The 14870-nt window shown below is 49.1% G+C and overlaps 7 protein-coding genes across 7 annotated transcripts; 5 read left to right on the top strand and 2 right to left on the bottom strand.

Annotated features, from left to right (window-relative positions):
* Positions 1-964: 964 nt before the first annotated feature.
* DEU56DRAFT_736015 (uncharacterized protein) lies at positions 965-1438 on the top strand (the record flags this gene model as incomplete). The annotated part of the gene is made up of 1 exon (XM_041348484.1): positions 965-1438. The coding sequence occupies one exon, from the start codon at positions 965-967 to the stop codon at positions 1436-1438; it is 474 nt and encodes a 157-aa protein (XP_041208978.1).
* A 131-nt stretch (positions 1439-1569) lies between these two features.
* DEU56DRAFT_801325 (AAA domain-containing protein) lies at positions 1570-2394 on the top strand. The gene is made up of 4 exons (XM_041353144.1): positions 1570-1646; positions 1696-1844; positions 1905-2076; positions 2127-2394. The coding sequence occupies exons 2-4, from the start codon at positions 1701-1703 to the stop codon at positions 2366-2368; spliced, it is 558 nt and encodes a 185-aa protein (XP_041208977.1). The 5' UTR covers positions 1570-1646; positions 1696-1700; the 3' UTR covers positions 2369-2394.
* Positions 2055-2876, top strand: DEU56DRAFT_801323 (uncharacterized protein). The gene has a single exon (XM_041353143.1). The coding sequence runs from the start codon at positions 2451-2453 to the stop codon at positions 2745-2747; it is 297 nt and encodes a 98-aa protein (XP_041208976.1). The 5' UTR covers positions 2055-2450; the 3' UTR covers positions 2748-2876.
* A 2252-nt stretch (positions 2877-5128) lies between these two features.
* Positions 5129-6416, top strand: DEU56DRAFT_856908 (GTPase). Its single transcript, XM_041355273.1, has 7 exons — positions 5129-5417; positions 5475-5509; positions 5563-5567; positions 5622-5778; positions 5834-6027; positions 6085-6165; positions 6214-6416. The coding sequence occupies exons 1-7, from the start codon at positions 5391-5393 to the stop codon at positions 6339-6341; spliced, it is 627 nt and encodes a 208-aa protein (XP_041208975.1). The 5' UTR covers positions 5129-5390; the 3' UTR covers positions 6342-6416.
* A 493-nt stretch (positions 6417-6909) lies between these two features.
* DEU56DRAFT_801306 (histone H3) lies at positions 6910-8464 on the bottom strand. Its single transcript, XM_041353142.1, has 6 exons — positions 8244-8464; positions 7872-7949; positions 7656-7808; positions 7551-7605; positions 7431-7494; positions 6910-7376 (listed from the first exon to the last, which is right to left on the bottom strand). The coding sequence occupies exons 1-6, from the start codon at positions 8256-8258 to the stop codon at positions 7325-7327; spliced, it is 417 nt and encodes a 138-aa protein (XP_041208974.1). The 5' UTR covers positions 8259-8464; the 3' UTR covers positions 6910-7324.
* A 75-nt stretch (positions 8465-8539) lies between these two features.
* On the top strand, positions 8540-10793 carry DEU56DRAFT_331376 (WD40-repeat-containing domain protein). Its single transcript, XM_041345706.1, has 7 exons — positions 8540-8930; positions 8980-9048; positions 9106-9210; positions 9261-9606; positions 9660-9780; positions 9830-9981; positions 10029-10793. Exons 1-7 carry the CDS (start codon positions 8679-8681, stop codon positions 10697-10699), a joined length of 1716 nt encoding a protein of 571 aa, XP_041208973.1. The 5' UTR covers positions 8540-8678; the 3' UTR covers positions 10700-10793.
* A 372-nt stretch (positions 10794-11165) lies between these two features.
* DEU56DRAFT_735878 (putative phosphatase regulatory subunit-domain-containing protein) lies at positions 11166-13350 on the bottom strand (the record flags this gene model as incomplete). Its single annotated transcript, XM_041348480.1, has 2 exons — positions 11166-11442; positions 11495-13350. The coding sequence occupies 2 exons, from the start codon at positions 13348-13350 to the stop codon at positions 11166-11168; spliced, it is 2133 nt and encodes a 710-aa protein (XP_041208972.1).
* Between the last annotated feature and the right edge of the window lie 1520 nt (positions 13351-14870).

Here is a 14870-nt window from a genome sequence, read left to right as displayed (position 1 = left end):
TCATGTCCGACACTCGGTCATATCCTCTATTTACCCACAGCTTCTCCGAACACAAAAACACTGTCACCCGTCAGTACTGCCCTAACGTCCCTCGAAACCCGTGTCTGCCTGACGACCTAGTAATAAGTCGTCCTAAAAGGTCTGTGGGCAAACATGGGTTGCGAGGGACTTTAGAGTAGTACTGGTAGGTCACAGTGTCCTTGTGCTCGCAGAAGTTGCCGGTAAATTGAGCATACGATCGAGTGTCAGGCATGGCGAAGAAAGGCGTCACAGGATACATTGGGTGCCGTGGAGATCGACGAGCCTTTGGATCATCTTCGGGATGATGCTTTCCACCATGACGTATTTTAATGCGTAAGGACATTTCATGGCCGTCATGAATCTTGCGGCTCTGCGTTGCTTATGTTATGATTGGACAATCATTATTGCGTTTATATATTCACTACTCTAAATCCTGTCAACCGGGGCATTGTATGTTATAAATGAAATCTATACGGTTGACTCTGACGTATGGTGGATGTTTGGTTACAGTTCGACTTCCCGAGATGCCGCACGGATTTTCAATGTCCGATCAGTGTTTGCTTCGAGTATTACCATTCATTTCATTTATTCAATTTTATTCGATGTATACCTTGCATATATTCTGCGTCTGTGTTCGTCTTCCCTCAGTTATTCATGACACGTGTTAGATAAGTCGGCTCATATCTTAAAGGGATCACACGTCCGCATCAGTGCTTGCAGATACTGCTAGTACAAGTCACTGATCAACCATATGGCTTAAATACCATCATCCCTGTGCATTCCAGACTAATGGACGCTTGTCGTGACGAGTTTCTGCGCCTAGTGGCAGACATAAGTATTCGATCGCTATGCCTCGCAGCCTCCTAAAATCCCAACATATTCCACCGAACGCGGTATGCTGAAACACGACCGATTCAGCGCAGAATATTACTCAATCCAGCGTATGATTCACGACATCGGTACTCCGAGCTTTTTGGAAATAGGACCTCACCCAGCTCTCGCTGGTTATCTGGTCACTCTCGGGGGCGAGACAGCCACCGTCGTCTGTCCTCTGCGGAGACCTAAGGGCAATCAAGGGGAAGTGGTTTCTTTTCTCGAAGCATTGGGGAAGCTGGCGGTTGCTGGACATTGCTGCATCGACTTCAATGTTCTCAATGGATGCACCGCAGCAGACGTCCCAAAACTACCCGCCTACCCCTTTTCCCACAAGAAGCTCTTCCTGTACCCAAATTCTTCTTCCAGGCAGAGAATTCGTCAGCCTCGCAACGGGCCGTTGAATTACTCTCCGCTTCGTATCAACTCGCAGACGTACCCTTACCTGGCTCAACATGTGATCCAAGGCGAGCCCATCATGCCTACCACAGGTTTTATTGAAATGGTAGGCAATCACTCGCGCAATCTCAGAGTAGTACACTAAATCTGTATTTTCCAGGCATTACGCTTAGATATCCAAATATGTGAATTTATGAGGCGGTATGCCACCAACTCTGAACGTTTGCACTTACAGGTCATCCAAATCGAAACGATGGTTAGAGATAAGCGGACAATGGTCACTGGTCACGCAGAGCGAATTGATGGAAAACAGGCTCATATCAACAAGCGGGCACACTTTTTGAATACCCAGTGTAAGCTCGTATCTCGACTTCGTGTCCTCGCCGTCTCAACTCCGTCCAGACCGCATGCCAGTCGTCATTGGAAACTTCATTTCCCATCATGTATACGATCAGAAGTTGAGGACTATGCACGAAATCACCAGCAAGACAGCATGTCGTTTCCTGGATGTCAAAACGGGCCGGGAGGAGAAAGCGGGGCACAGCTGGATAGTACGCCTTTCTTCCTCACCTTTGTGAATGTGAATCTCAGCCTTGCGTCTTTCGTATTAGAATCAAAAGGAGATATCTATGGTTATCCACCTCGCCCGCTTATACGAAATCCAGGGCAAGAAGTTCAAGATCCTCACCCCGTACGATGCGCAGAGGACTACGATTGAAGAGCAACTAAAATCAGCGAAGCTTCTGTGGGAAGATAAGTGCTTCAATGTGGACTCCTTCCAAGGCAGGTGGTTCCTTAACATGCTGGAAGGATCTGGCCGACGTTTGACGCAGGAAACGAAGAGGACCATACAATCATCTCTCTAGTCCGTTCCCAGGGCGTGGGGTTTTTAAAGAACGCGCGCAGGACGAACATTATGCTGACACGATGCAAGATGAGCATGATCATTTGCACGAACCGTGATTTCGTGACGAAGGGTGCAGCAGCACGCACGCTAGTCGGGAAGCTTGCTGCTACCATGTGCCCTGAGTCCTGGCCGGACAGTCATAATATCATCAACGGCATCTTCAAGTGATTTGGACTGTTTACATTACGTTTCTTGGAAAGTGTGTTTGAGTTCCCGCACGACTCTACCTTCCTCAACAACACGATCACCGATGTCCTCCACCTTAATCGCTTCACAGTCAAGAGATACTGCAGTAAGCTTGAGGCTTTCGTCAAGGTCGTTCCTGAGGCGAAGTCTTACTACACTCTTGAGACTGCTCGAGGGTGTCAAGACCAAGGAGAAGAGTTTACTCAAGATGCGCAAGGTCAGCTTCCAGTACCCCATGCAACCCGTCCAGCAACTTTACGACATTAATCTCCAAGAACGTATCGCACTCATGGAGCAGGAGAAGACGAAGGAGAAATGTCCACGTATATCTTCCATTAATCGATGTCGAATAATTGTTTGAGACTTAGCGAAATCCACGTGCACTGCTTTGACAAGGCAAACAGATTCGTACTCCCCCCCGCAAGATGAACACTATGATCAGGCAATTTTATACAGCAAGACTTACAACCCCCTCTGGACCGCTGAGGAGTTTAGATTGTAATTTAGATTGCCATTCTGTACAAAATCGCTCTAGTAGAATATAACTAGGGATATACACGAAGAAACAATATTACTGAAACCAAATAGCAATCGGACATTGAAAATCCGTGCGGCATCTCGGGAAGTCGAACTGTAACCAAACATCCACCATACTGACGCATTGCAATGATCCACCATTAAGCTTATCCCCTAATATAAAAGCCAGGAAGATGACAACGAGAAATATCCGCGCATTTCTGGACCGCCGATACATGGGATGTAAGTGAGAGATCATGATGACTTGCGTGACGTTTCACTCAAGTCAATACCACTGAAGTCTTTGAGATGTGTAGCTTACCGCCCAGCATTATATTCCCGACCATACTCGTTCAACGTAGGGCAACATGTATAACCAGGCCTGACAAATCCAATTAGTGATCAGTCTCGGAGGATCACACACTCGAAACAGACTCGCAGCTGTGGCAGTCATTGTCTTGAACCAATAATCTGGTCAAGAGTCTTACTCACCCCTAGACAGAAACGGTGGAGAATACTCACTACATCTGTCACCAAGATCGTCGGAACATATTCCGAATATTGCCAGTCAGAAGAAACAAACAGTGTATGTAGGGAGACATACACAGTACTCCGAGGCCGATTGTGAGCACAACACCATTCACTTAGCCTGCCAAACACACACATCAAATAATATTCCAAGATAGCGCACCTAGGATATGTTCGTGTTCGCACAACTTGCCGACCGCACTTATCACGACCGAAATACACTCAGATACCAAAATGCCACGAAAGACCAACGTCGTCTCTGTTGCGAATTCATGGTTATTCCGTTTTGGCGTGGGACTCGGCTCACCCAGACCAGTTCAACATATAAACCTGTCATTAGCGAGATGGCCGCTCCGTTATTAGCATCAACATACCTCTTGTCCGAATGTAAATGCTGGAGAGACCCAGAGGCAACGACTGTAAAACCGCAGCATGATTAAATCGAGACATTATTCTCATCATCAGACTAGCTCTCCACAGACCTATAAAATAGCTGTGGAAGAGAGTGGCATCAATGACCGGCTACCAAGATGGATCTTTGAGACTGCGGCCATGCTTTCCAAGAATGGATAGATGTGAGCGGGTGCGAACTTGATCTATGTATGACAGTGGATTCGTCCTAAATATACCACCTTCCAGCAATTTTATCATAGGCCGAAATGAGCGAGACGGAATAGTATCCGCTCGTGCCTTGATCGATTGACCGAAGTCAATATGTTTGCATGAAGTCAAGTATTAGAAATGGGAGTTAATCCGTGCCGGCCTTCAGTTGAATCGAAGTAAGCGTTAGTCGTGAAATGCAAAGCAGTGACTCGTGCGCGGAATGTTGAGTTGTACAGTGGGTTAAGTTGTGCGTGGTGACGGGTCTACCCTTGTCTTGTGGGCTGCCCGTCTACCGTGGGTGAACCACGTCGCTAGAGAGAGTAAGCACTCATTTCCACCTGTTTCTACCCATAAAGCCGTTGGAGAGTGGTGGGGTGCCCGCACCAAACACGTATTTAGTCCACAGGAGTAAGGACCAGCATGCGAAGACGTACTACTTGGCCCAAGAAAGCTAACGTATGGTGTGGGGGTGACAAGTGTAGGGGCCCCGGGTCGTTCGGCAATCATCCGTTTTGCGTCCGTTTCGTCCGTTTTCTGGAATATGTTCGGCAGCGCTGTCGATTCAAACGCGGGTGAGAATGAAACTAACAGTCTATCAAGCAAACTCACCGCCCACCAAGTAATCTCCATTCCACTCCCAGATGCACCGTCATTAAAGCTCTATTGCATGCTGTCTGTGAGCCTCCGCCACCTCTGCATCTCCTCGTCCTCAATAGACTTCATGTCTTTCTTGAAGTCACTAGCCGTGTTCGTGAAGTGTACGACGACATGGTTGATCGAGTAGTCCACAATATGGTACCGCCTAAGAGCGTTGAGGACGCCAGGCCAGACGTTGCTATGGACCTCTTTGTACTCATCCACGCATTCTGGTTTGAGCTGTCATGAACGGCCAGGGAGCTTGGGTAATTATTGCAGAGAGTGTAGGTACCTTTATTATCTGGCAAACACGCTTGGTATGTGGAGCAGACATGAAGGGAGCTATAAACCTCGTCGTTACCACGGGGTCGGTCCGGTGGTAGCTAAAGCATGCCGAGGCACCAGCGCCCTAGTTTTGTGGGATATGAATCATGAATGGAAGAAGCATCAGACCAGACTGGCAATTATAGACTGGCAGTACATTCTTGATTGTCATCTGCCAATAGACAACAGCCTCAAAACACTGGAACGACCTATAATAAATACTTATCAGCCTCCAATCAGACACAACAAAAATCGCATAGTCAAGTCAAAGCTTAAGTATTGAGCGCGGCTGGAACAAGTTCCAAGTCTCTTTCGAACTCTGACCACTGCTTGTACGACCAACGCACTCCTTCGTACTTAGAGCTCTTTAACTACTCAACGCTCCCAACAACTCAACATGACCGAATATGATTATCTCTTCAAGGTCCGTAGTCAACTCACACAACAGTTTTCCCGGCGCTCACCAGTTCCCCCTCCATAGGTTGTTCTAATTGGTGACTCTGGAGTCGGCAAATCGTAAGCATGTTTCATGTTCCATTTATCGCTTCCTAGCTCACTGTAGCCTACAGAAATCGTAAGGAATAGTGTGCTTATCATGGGACGCGCGAACGCTCACCCACGTCCCTAGTTCTCTCGAGATTCACTCGGAACGAATTCAACATGGAGTCTAAATCAACTATTGGTGTCGAGTTCGCGACCCGCTCGATCAATGTTGACGCCAAGACGGTGAAAGCACAGATATGGGATACTGCAGGTCAAGAGCGTTACCGCGCAATCACCTCTGCGTACGTGGTCGCTCTCCGCAGTCGCAGTGTATTGTTTAGCCTAATGTTTTCACAGGTACTACCGTGGTGCTGTTGGTGCTCTGTTGGTGTACGATATCACTAAACATGCAACGTACGTCAACGTAACGCGGTGGTTGAAAGAGCTCCGGGATCATGCAGACTCCAACATCGTTATAATGCTTGTTGGAAATAAGAGTGACTTGAAACACTTGAGGGCAGTTCCCACTGAGGAGGCAAAGACTTTTGCAAGTATGTTTTACATGCACCGACTGTGATTGAATCGCTCATGTACTAATTTTCTGACAGCGGAGAACGAACTTTCGTTTATCGAGACTTCGGCTCTAGACGCATCAAATGTCGAGTCAGCTTTCCAAACCATCCTTACCGGTATTTTTGTTCTATACACCAAATGGCAGTTCACTGACGTGCTCCCAGATATCTACCGGATCGTCTCGAGCAAGTCGATCGAGCAGTCTGCTGACCCCATCAAGGGACCCACTAGTGACACTATCCCTGTAGCGATTGACTCTTCCACGCCCGCAGCAGGTAGCAAATGTTGTTAGATGCGTGGACAGAGTTGCTGTTACCTTTCGTCACTCTAGCCTTTGCTGTGGCACTCAGGCGGCTGTGTCTGTAGTTCAGCGTGTATAGTTACCTTCCTTCTTCCTCTTAACACGTTCTGTGCACATGGATCTGGGTAAGAAACACATGTCAGGGCTTCCGAATGAAATCAACAGCGCCTCCGTTTTACGTCGACGGATTTACACGCGCAATGCTTCTCTGCAGTCTCATACTTGCCAAGCACAGATCATCACCAATAGCGGCTTCTTCATAACGAACATGTTCTCAGTTCTCCACCCCGCTCACACAGACGACTCTCGCTGAGCTTCAGCCCTATGGCTGGACAGCCACCAGTGACCTCTGGTCCGCCTCGCTTATCATGGGGTTCTATGCCCTCCTCACACGCCCAGCCGTTCTGGGCTGAGTTCCATAGTGTAAATTCGACTGTCCTCGGAGGCGCTGACGGTAAAGTTGACCCCAAGTTCTGCCCGTGCTGTGCGCTCATTCTCGTGGGAATATTCTCCACCCCGATGGGAGCAATCCCCTACTACCTGGGCTAACTAGACTCCTCCAGCCTCCCACTACCAGTGCCTGCTGCTACTTTCTACCTCTCACTACACCCTCTGGCTTACCCCTTTGACCTTCCCGCTACCTATTGTACCATGTCTCGCAACCTTGCGTGACCTCCCACTAAGGGCCCTTACTCTGTTAAACTCACCCGGACAACCACTTTAACACTGAATACCGCAAGGCATGGTTTGACACAAGGCAACAAATTTATAGTAAAAATTGGTTCGTAGGAGTAAACTACTTCATAAGATTTAAGTCCCAGCGTACGTTCACAAGGAACAAGGCATACTGTACATGTAGATCCTACAACTTAGTACAAGCGTAAATGAGGGGAGAGCGGACACAAGCACTTCAAACGAATTCTGCGAGACGTCGTATAAATCAAAATCAACACCCGGTTGAGTAGATTGGTAGGTTAGGAACGTTCGCCTCTGAGACGGCGAGCGAGAGCGAGATCCTTGGGTTGACTAAGAAAAGGTGTGAGCAATTAAACTACTGACAACGTGGAGAAGGAAGCTTACATAGTGACCCTCTTGGCGTGAATGGCAGCCAGGTTGGTGTCTTCGAAAAGAGATACCAGATAAGCTGCACAAACAAACATGCGTGAGCGTAAGTGACAGTCCAAAGATGCATCGACTTACCCTCACTAGCTTCTTGCAAGGCAAGAACAGCGGACGACTGGAAGCGGAGGTCGGTCTGCAGATGGTCAACATTTGTATTACATGTAAGCGAAATTATAGACATACCTTGAAGTCCTGGGCGATCTCGCGCACGAGCCTCTGGAAGGGGAGCTTGCGGATGAGCAGCTCGGTGGACTTCTGGTACCTCCTGATTTCACGGAGGGCGACTGTACCAGGTCTGAAGCGATGAGGCTTCTTCACACCTCCAGTGGCGGTGGCCTACGACGACGAGCAAACAAATGTTAATAAGCGTCCTCGAGACATCCAATAGCAAATACTAACCGCGACACTCTTTCTAGTTTGCTTGGTAGCGAGTTGCTTGCGAGGGGCCTTGCCTCCTGTCGACTTGCGGGCGGTTTGCTGAAGTTACCAAAAAAGGAAAGTCGTCAGAAACATATGTTACGACATTGGAAGTTCCATCGGGGGATTGAGAGGGTGTTCCGAAGGGTTGAAGATGCGGATGGAACAGAATGCGTGGTTTCAAACCTCCGTGGTGCCTTCTTTGTGAAAGAAAATCACCCAACACAGGTCTTGCGCCACAGCACCCGGCACATGGCAACACCTCCTTGTCATGCACCCCTCACTCGGGACGATGACCATGTCCCCCTCCCCCCACAGAATTATATACCATAGAGTGGAACAGTATCTACATACCTTGGTACGAGCCATTTGAAAGTTTGTGGTGTTTATGAGTTAGAATTTGGGATTTGAGATTGAAGATCACCGAGATGATGGTGGTTGGGAGGAAAGAGAGTGGGGGAAAATACAACAACACATCCGCTCTCCTTAAGCCAGCTGGAAGATTTTTTTGCTGTCATTTCTTTACTCTGCTTTGCAGTGCTTGTGGTCAGTGCGCATTTCAGTGATAGTCTCATGGCAGGGGCGGAGTCAATAACGGAAACCGTCGACATGTGTAACAAATAGATGTAAACAAGCGCGCATGCGATCCCCGAGGAAGTCAAGTATTTAGTCAATACCAAGTCAATACCGTTCATATCTTCAGCGCTTCAGCCACTGATCCTGCTACTAGCTAGGTCTCCCATTTGCTCGAAACGCGAAAATTTGGACTAGGACTTGGTGCTGCCGACCATGAGCATGGATACATCATCAATACCGATTCTATTACCTTCGAGCTCAATTCCGCGTCCACCTTCGCATCCTCACTTAGAATGGACACCCAAACGATATCTCTCTGATCCTCAGCCACCTCCTATGGATGATGCCAGAGTTCTCGAGCAAGAAATGGCTGCTGCTAGACAGTTGCAAGACGGGAAAGCCGTAAAGAAGACCAGGCCTCGGCGGACTGTGGATTTTAACGCGGGTATGGGCAGGTGGAATATTGTATGTAGCAGCTCGGCCACTACACGATTATATGTCTAACCGAGTGTAGCTACGCAAACACCGACCTAACTCGACATATGTCCCCTCCATGAGACCTGCTCCTCCCTTCATTGTTGACGTACGGCCTTTTCATTTCATGGCGCGTAGCAGCTGAGGGATTGTTTGTCATATATAGCTGCTCCCACCAATTGCTTACCCAGCAAACTCCTCGACGTCCTTGTGCACCAAATTCATTCACACCTCAACCAACAAGATTCGATGTCCAGTCAACGTCGTCACAGTCCGTACCACCGTTAATATTTCTTTCGACACTCTCAAACACTAATTTAGTGGACTCCAGAAGGAAGGCGAGTGCTGACAGGGTCAACAAGCGGAGAATTCACCCTCTGGAACGGTCTCACATTTAATTTCGAGACTATTCTGCAGGCCCACGATTCTGCCGTCCGCGCTTTCCAGTTCACACACTCTGGCGCATTTCTAGCTTCTGCAGACCAGAACGGAATAATCAAGTACTTCCAACCGAATATGAATAATTTAACCGCGTGGGCCGGTCACCGCGAGGCTATTCGAGGCTTGAGCTTCAGTCCAGATGACCGCCGCTTTGCAACGGCAAGCGATGATTCGACTATCCGAATATGGTCGTTTGAAGAGAGTCGGGAAGAAAGTGTTCTTACGGGTATGTAATATTGGTCATCGTTTCACAGTTTAGCGCGTTAATTTTATTGCTAGGACATGGGTGGGATGTCAAGTGCGTCGAGTGGCATCCTAGTAAAGGTCTTCTAGTATCTGGAAGCAAGGATAACCAAATAAAATTTTGGGACCCGCGAACTGGAGCGGTTCTTTCAACACTGTAGGTGCACCAAAATACTTTTATTGCCATCACTAACGGGATAATTCAGGCATCAGCACAAAAATACAATCCAAGGCCTGGCCTGGTCTCCCAACGGCAACCTTGTAGCAAGCGCCTCCCGTGATCAAACTGTCCGCGTCTTCGACATCCGCGCCATGAAGGAGTTCCGCGTTCTCAGAGGCCACAAGAAGGAAGTCTGCTGTAAGCCGTGCCTACTTTCACCACATCCAGACACTGACAATCCACAGCCGTAACATGGCATCCCGTGCACCCGATCCTCGTGTCTGGCGGCTCCGAGGGCGCCGTACTCCACTGGGACCTCAGCGGCCCAGAACCCACGACCTTGCAACCCGTCACACAGCCCCGCGCCACGTTATCGCAAGCGCACGATTCCAACATCTGGTCCATGGCATTCCACCCCATGGGCCACCTCCTCGCAACTGCATCCAACGACCACACCACACGCTTCTGGTCGCGCGAGCGCCCTGGAGACGCAACATCAGTTTTCTCCGGCGGTGGCGAGAAACCTCCTGAAATCACGGACATGAGCGGGCAGGACGACGAGGACGACGCGATGGTTCCTGGGTTCAGCTATGGTGGCACGAATAAGTGGTGGGGCAAGGATGAGGACACGGCGGTTGGTTTGGGGGATAATGGTTATGCCCAGCGTGCGCCGTTTTCGGGCGACGATCCGATGGGTTCGGATGATTTCATTCCTGGGTTCGGTGCCGCGGACAATTCAGGGGGTGGCGCAGGCCCGTCGGCTGTTGCTCCGAAACAGAGTGGGCCGCTTCCTGGTCAGGAAGAGATGTGGTCGTCTGACTCGAGAGGTGGTGAGGATTGGGGGAACCGTAGGGGTGGGTGGACAGGTCGGGGAAGGGGGTATAATCCCAACGGTCCTCGTAGAGGGCGGTACTGATTTCATAGACACGGTGGAATTATTTATATCTATCGTGCTGTGTTCTATACGTTGTCTCTGCTCAAAATATTGTTACCATCATCTGAGAGCTCGAAGATACTTGTATTGAGATATAAGAGCTGACTTGGCGCATTCTATGTCACGGAAATTACTGTCCATCAATATGTCAGAGGCACTACGCCGGAAATGCATTCTAGAAAGTTCATAACGATAGCATAGCATATGACAGATAGCTGAAAAGATAAACAAGGAAAATGCTGTACGATGCGAGAAAACCATGTGCAAGGAAATGTGAAAGAGTGCCATAATGTACAAGTTGTGATGACTGCCACAAGATCGAGATAACTAAAAGTCCGTTTCATGATGTCATCGTAGACGCCAAGCATGTCATGAAGTGCAGCGTGAAAAACCCGTGCCGTTAGTCTATAGGTGGAGTATAAGTTCTGTGGAGGGAGTGAGCGTGGTGCTAGCCGACAACTCGGAGCAGACACTCACAGTGGATCACTGGTGTGGGGCGATCAAGCATTGGATTCCCGCGTGGGGTAGTCGAACCACTGCTACAAGTAGTGACGTTATCCAAGCTACAAGAGCGGGGTCCGTTGAAAGCAGGATCGCGCAAGGGAGAAGAAAAATCGTGAGGAGATGAGCACAAGAACGCTTCTATATTGGAAACAGATTGTGAACGGGCGATTGAACTAGGCGAATGGTCTCTCAGTGAGCCAGGGCCAGTGAAGAAGCAGAATCTGTAATGGGGCGTAAGTCTCAAGTTTCGATTGATCCAGGGCTGGGACTTACTGGTTAAGAAATTGGCCATAGCTGTCATTAAGAGATGGCTTGTCGTCAGAAGCAGTGGGTGTGCTGGGTCCCGGAGACGTAAGTGGAGTATTTAGGGAGCTTGAGTCGGACGCTGCACTCGCAGTAGAACTCGTGCTGTTCATCCGAGCCATATTTTGAGCAGCAAATCTGCTAAAGAGGGAAGGTTGTCCTTGCATAGGGTCACTGCTGCGAGCAGGGGACCGCTCTTCAACCGGACTAAGAAGAGCAGGACCTGAAGGGGTTTTACGCGGCGAGCCACCCATTGATCTGTCGAAATAGCCACGACGGTGGTTGCGCTCGCGTGCGGCGAGTGACTGATGTATTGAAAGTGGGGAATCGAGGTCTAGAGAATCCGACCGCACAATGTGCGCCTGCTCCCGCTTCTCCAAATCCCTAGATGACCCTATAGTAACGGATCGAGTATGGCGTGGTGGTATCTTGTCAACGCGATAAGGAGTATGCTTCGACCAACCACTGGAGAGCTCTGTAGGGTACGTGGGGGTCCGTACACCAGGAGAAGACAGGGGAGGAGGGGCACCACTTTGAGGTACCTTGAGCGCAGAGCCTAAATTATACCTCGCTGACAAAGGCGTTTCTGGCGTCAATGTCGAGGAAGAACGCAGTGAAGGAGACGCCTGGGAATGACCTCTATCCACTTTCGCCGACTCGGCTTTGGAACCCGAACCCTCCACGAGAAACTCTGTCGCAGCAGGTGCCTTCCGCGCCACAGGCTTCCCAACGAACTTGAGCATGTAGTTCGCACCGTGGTTGTTGTCCCAGAACTGCCTGCCTGCGGTAGTATACCGCAAGGCAATAAACATAGTCTTCTCCTCGATACGCGACCACATATCATGCAACCTTATGGTGAACGTGAAGATGTCAAACGTGCCACCGTCCACAGATTCCACATAGTGAGCGGTAACTTCGCTCGTCGTCTGCCACAAATCCAGGGTAAACCGGGCAGCAACCCATTTTTCGTACGCGATGTTGCGCACACGGACTCTTCCGACGATAGTCTTGTCGATTTGGGATAAAGTGAGTGCTTGCATGATCACGTCCACATATTTTGGCGGGATGGGCGGCATGTTGACAACCTGGAGCTCGATTTGTTTCTCGGAGAAGTCATCCTGTAAACCACGAGCGAACGAGGGGAAATCGCTCTCGGTACCGCTGGTATCGGTAGCTGGATCACGATCTCGCGATACTGCTAGAGGCTTTTGCTTCGAGAGAAACAATTTGACATGCTCAAGCTTCGCGTCGAAATGTACTGCCTTCGAAAGGGTAGGCGTCGTAGGTTCGCTCTGCACAACCCCGCCCCCCTTCATTGGAATTGATAGGCTGGGGAGCTTGGCGTGCTTGAGTGATGGCTTGATAGGCTGGCCAGACTTATTTCGAATGGATCGCGTCTGCGGCGATAAGTTCAGAGTTCCGGACTGAGATTTGCCGTGTGAGTCAAAATGGGGAAGGGAGCTGGAGCGCATTTCCGAGGAAAATTGACGAGCCTGTGCCCTAAAGGGGTTGGGCTTTACACTCCCAGCGTTGTCAAATGGTGCCTGCGTCAACCGCGCCGTGTCAGCATCCGATGCATCACTAAGCTCTGGCGGTTGACCACCCTTTTTGCCCGCTTGGTGTGTGCGAGGACTCGGATGGTTCCTGGATTTGACAGACGATGGTGTGGGAGATGATGGGTTGGAATTTTGTCCACGAACTCGTCGAGCGCGCGGCATGACGATATGTGACTCATCGGAAGGCGCGGAAGAGGTGGAAGAAGTGGAACTGGACGAGTCGTACTGATAAATATCAGTGGTAGGAAAGCGTATGGATGACTGATCCATGGTTGGATCGACGAGGCTCTTGTCGTGCTCAAGAGCAGTTGGGTCGAAGAACTCCGTCATGGCGGACTCTGACCATGGAACATGACCTAAATGTGACATTCGTTGCAGGGTCTGAGGCGAAAGACGCCCTGCATCGCTGCCATTCTGCATAATTTTTGGATCGGTACTAGGAAATAAAATGCGCGGCTGAGACATCTTGCGACCCAGCGACAAAGGCTTATTGATGTTCTGATGCGATAACCAAGGACCTGTCTCAGAAACGTAAGATTATATTGGTGTGACATCAAGACGGAAACTTGCTTTTGTGGAATAAAATAGGGTGTCAGTGACTTAGATGGACTGAGACATGAGATGAAGATGATGAGGGGGCTGTTGGTGACCAGAAGAAAATGAAGACAAAGTTTGACCCCACGGAAACTGACGTCACTGGCAGAAGTGATCTCCGCGTAAATATAGGTGAGACTGGCGTGGACACAACAGAATACTGTCGACAGTCTGGATGAAGTTCCATTTGCCAGGTGAGTCCGATCACAGTCAATTGAGTCAAATGCTTAGAACTGACTATGTCGCAATATGTCGCAATGGAAAACGAGCACAAGTCCTAGTGGACTCTACGCAGAGCAACGGAAAAAATCTAGGACGTTAATGAACGTAAGCGTAACCTGGAGCTGGTTGGGAGAAAGAAAGGCGAATTCTTCGCATACTCTGTCATGGCGATACAGTTATATATGTTTGAAAATTTGAGAGTTCGGAAGACCCACTGAGCCTATGTAATATCAACGTTACGCGATTCAATACACACGTGCGAAAGATAAGCCATTTCCGTCATACTGTTATCGGCCAATTCGTTTGGTCCTTCCCTTTATGCAACATCGGTAGTTTGCACCGACAGCATCCCTCCCTTCTATCTTGATCGGCTTTCTTCCGTGGATCAAGGCCTGCCCACGAAGTCAAGTTGAATCATGCAGTCATAGATGCAGTCGGCTTGTACCAAGCGATTTCGGACGTCATCAAATTACCGCTCGAGGTCATCCTGAAACCATCCCTAGTGGGTACGGTATGTTTGTCAAAAACGTAACTGTATCAAATGATAAGCTGCGCGGAAATTTCTGCGCACATAGATTTAGAGAGGACAGCATCCTGGTGATTTCAACTACTTAACGGTCAATAGATATGACCATGAACACGTCACCAGCTATCTGAAATCGCATTCTGGTGACCTGATATAAAACTGGGAGGTGAGTAACATGTCTGGGGCAAGCAGCAACAACACTGATTGTTGCCAGGTTGACTCCAGGGCCATTCTCAACCTACGTGGTGTAAGTTGATCCATTTTATATACTGAATTGTGCGGTTCGGAATGAAATGAAAAATCTGATAGATAGCAACTTTAGCCGCTGTTCTTCTATCAACCTTCCACGGAAAGACCTATCAAGGTTTTCGCATTTCACTGGCGCCGTGATGTTCTCTGCCAGTTTCGAATGATAGTCGCTTTTAACGCCCAATCATCCTGCATACGG

The sequence above is a fragment of the Suillus clintonianus genome, assembly GCF_016758775.1.
Source record: "Suillus clintonianus strain FC179 chromosome Unknown DEU56scaffold_31, whole genome shotgun sequence".
In the NCBI taxonomy this organism is placed as follows: domain Eukaryota; kingdom Fungi; phylum Basidiomycota; class Agaricomycetes; order Boletales; family Suillaceae; genus Suillus; species Suillus clintonianus.
The sequence above is the reverse complement of the archived record's forward strand: the minus strand, read 5'-3'. Positions and strand labels throughout refer to the sequence as shown.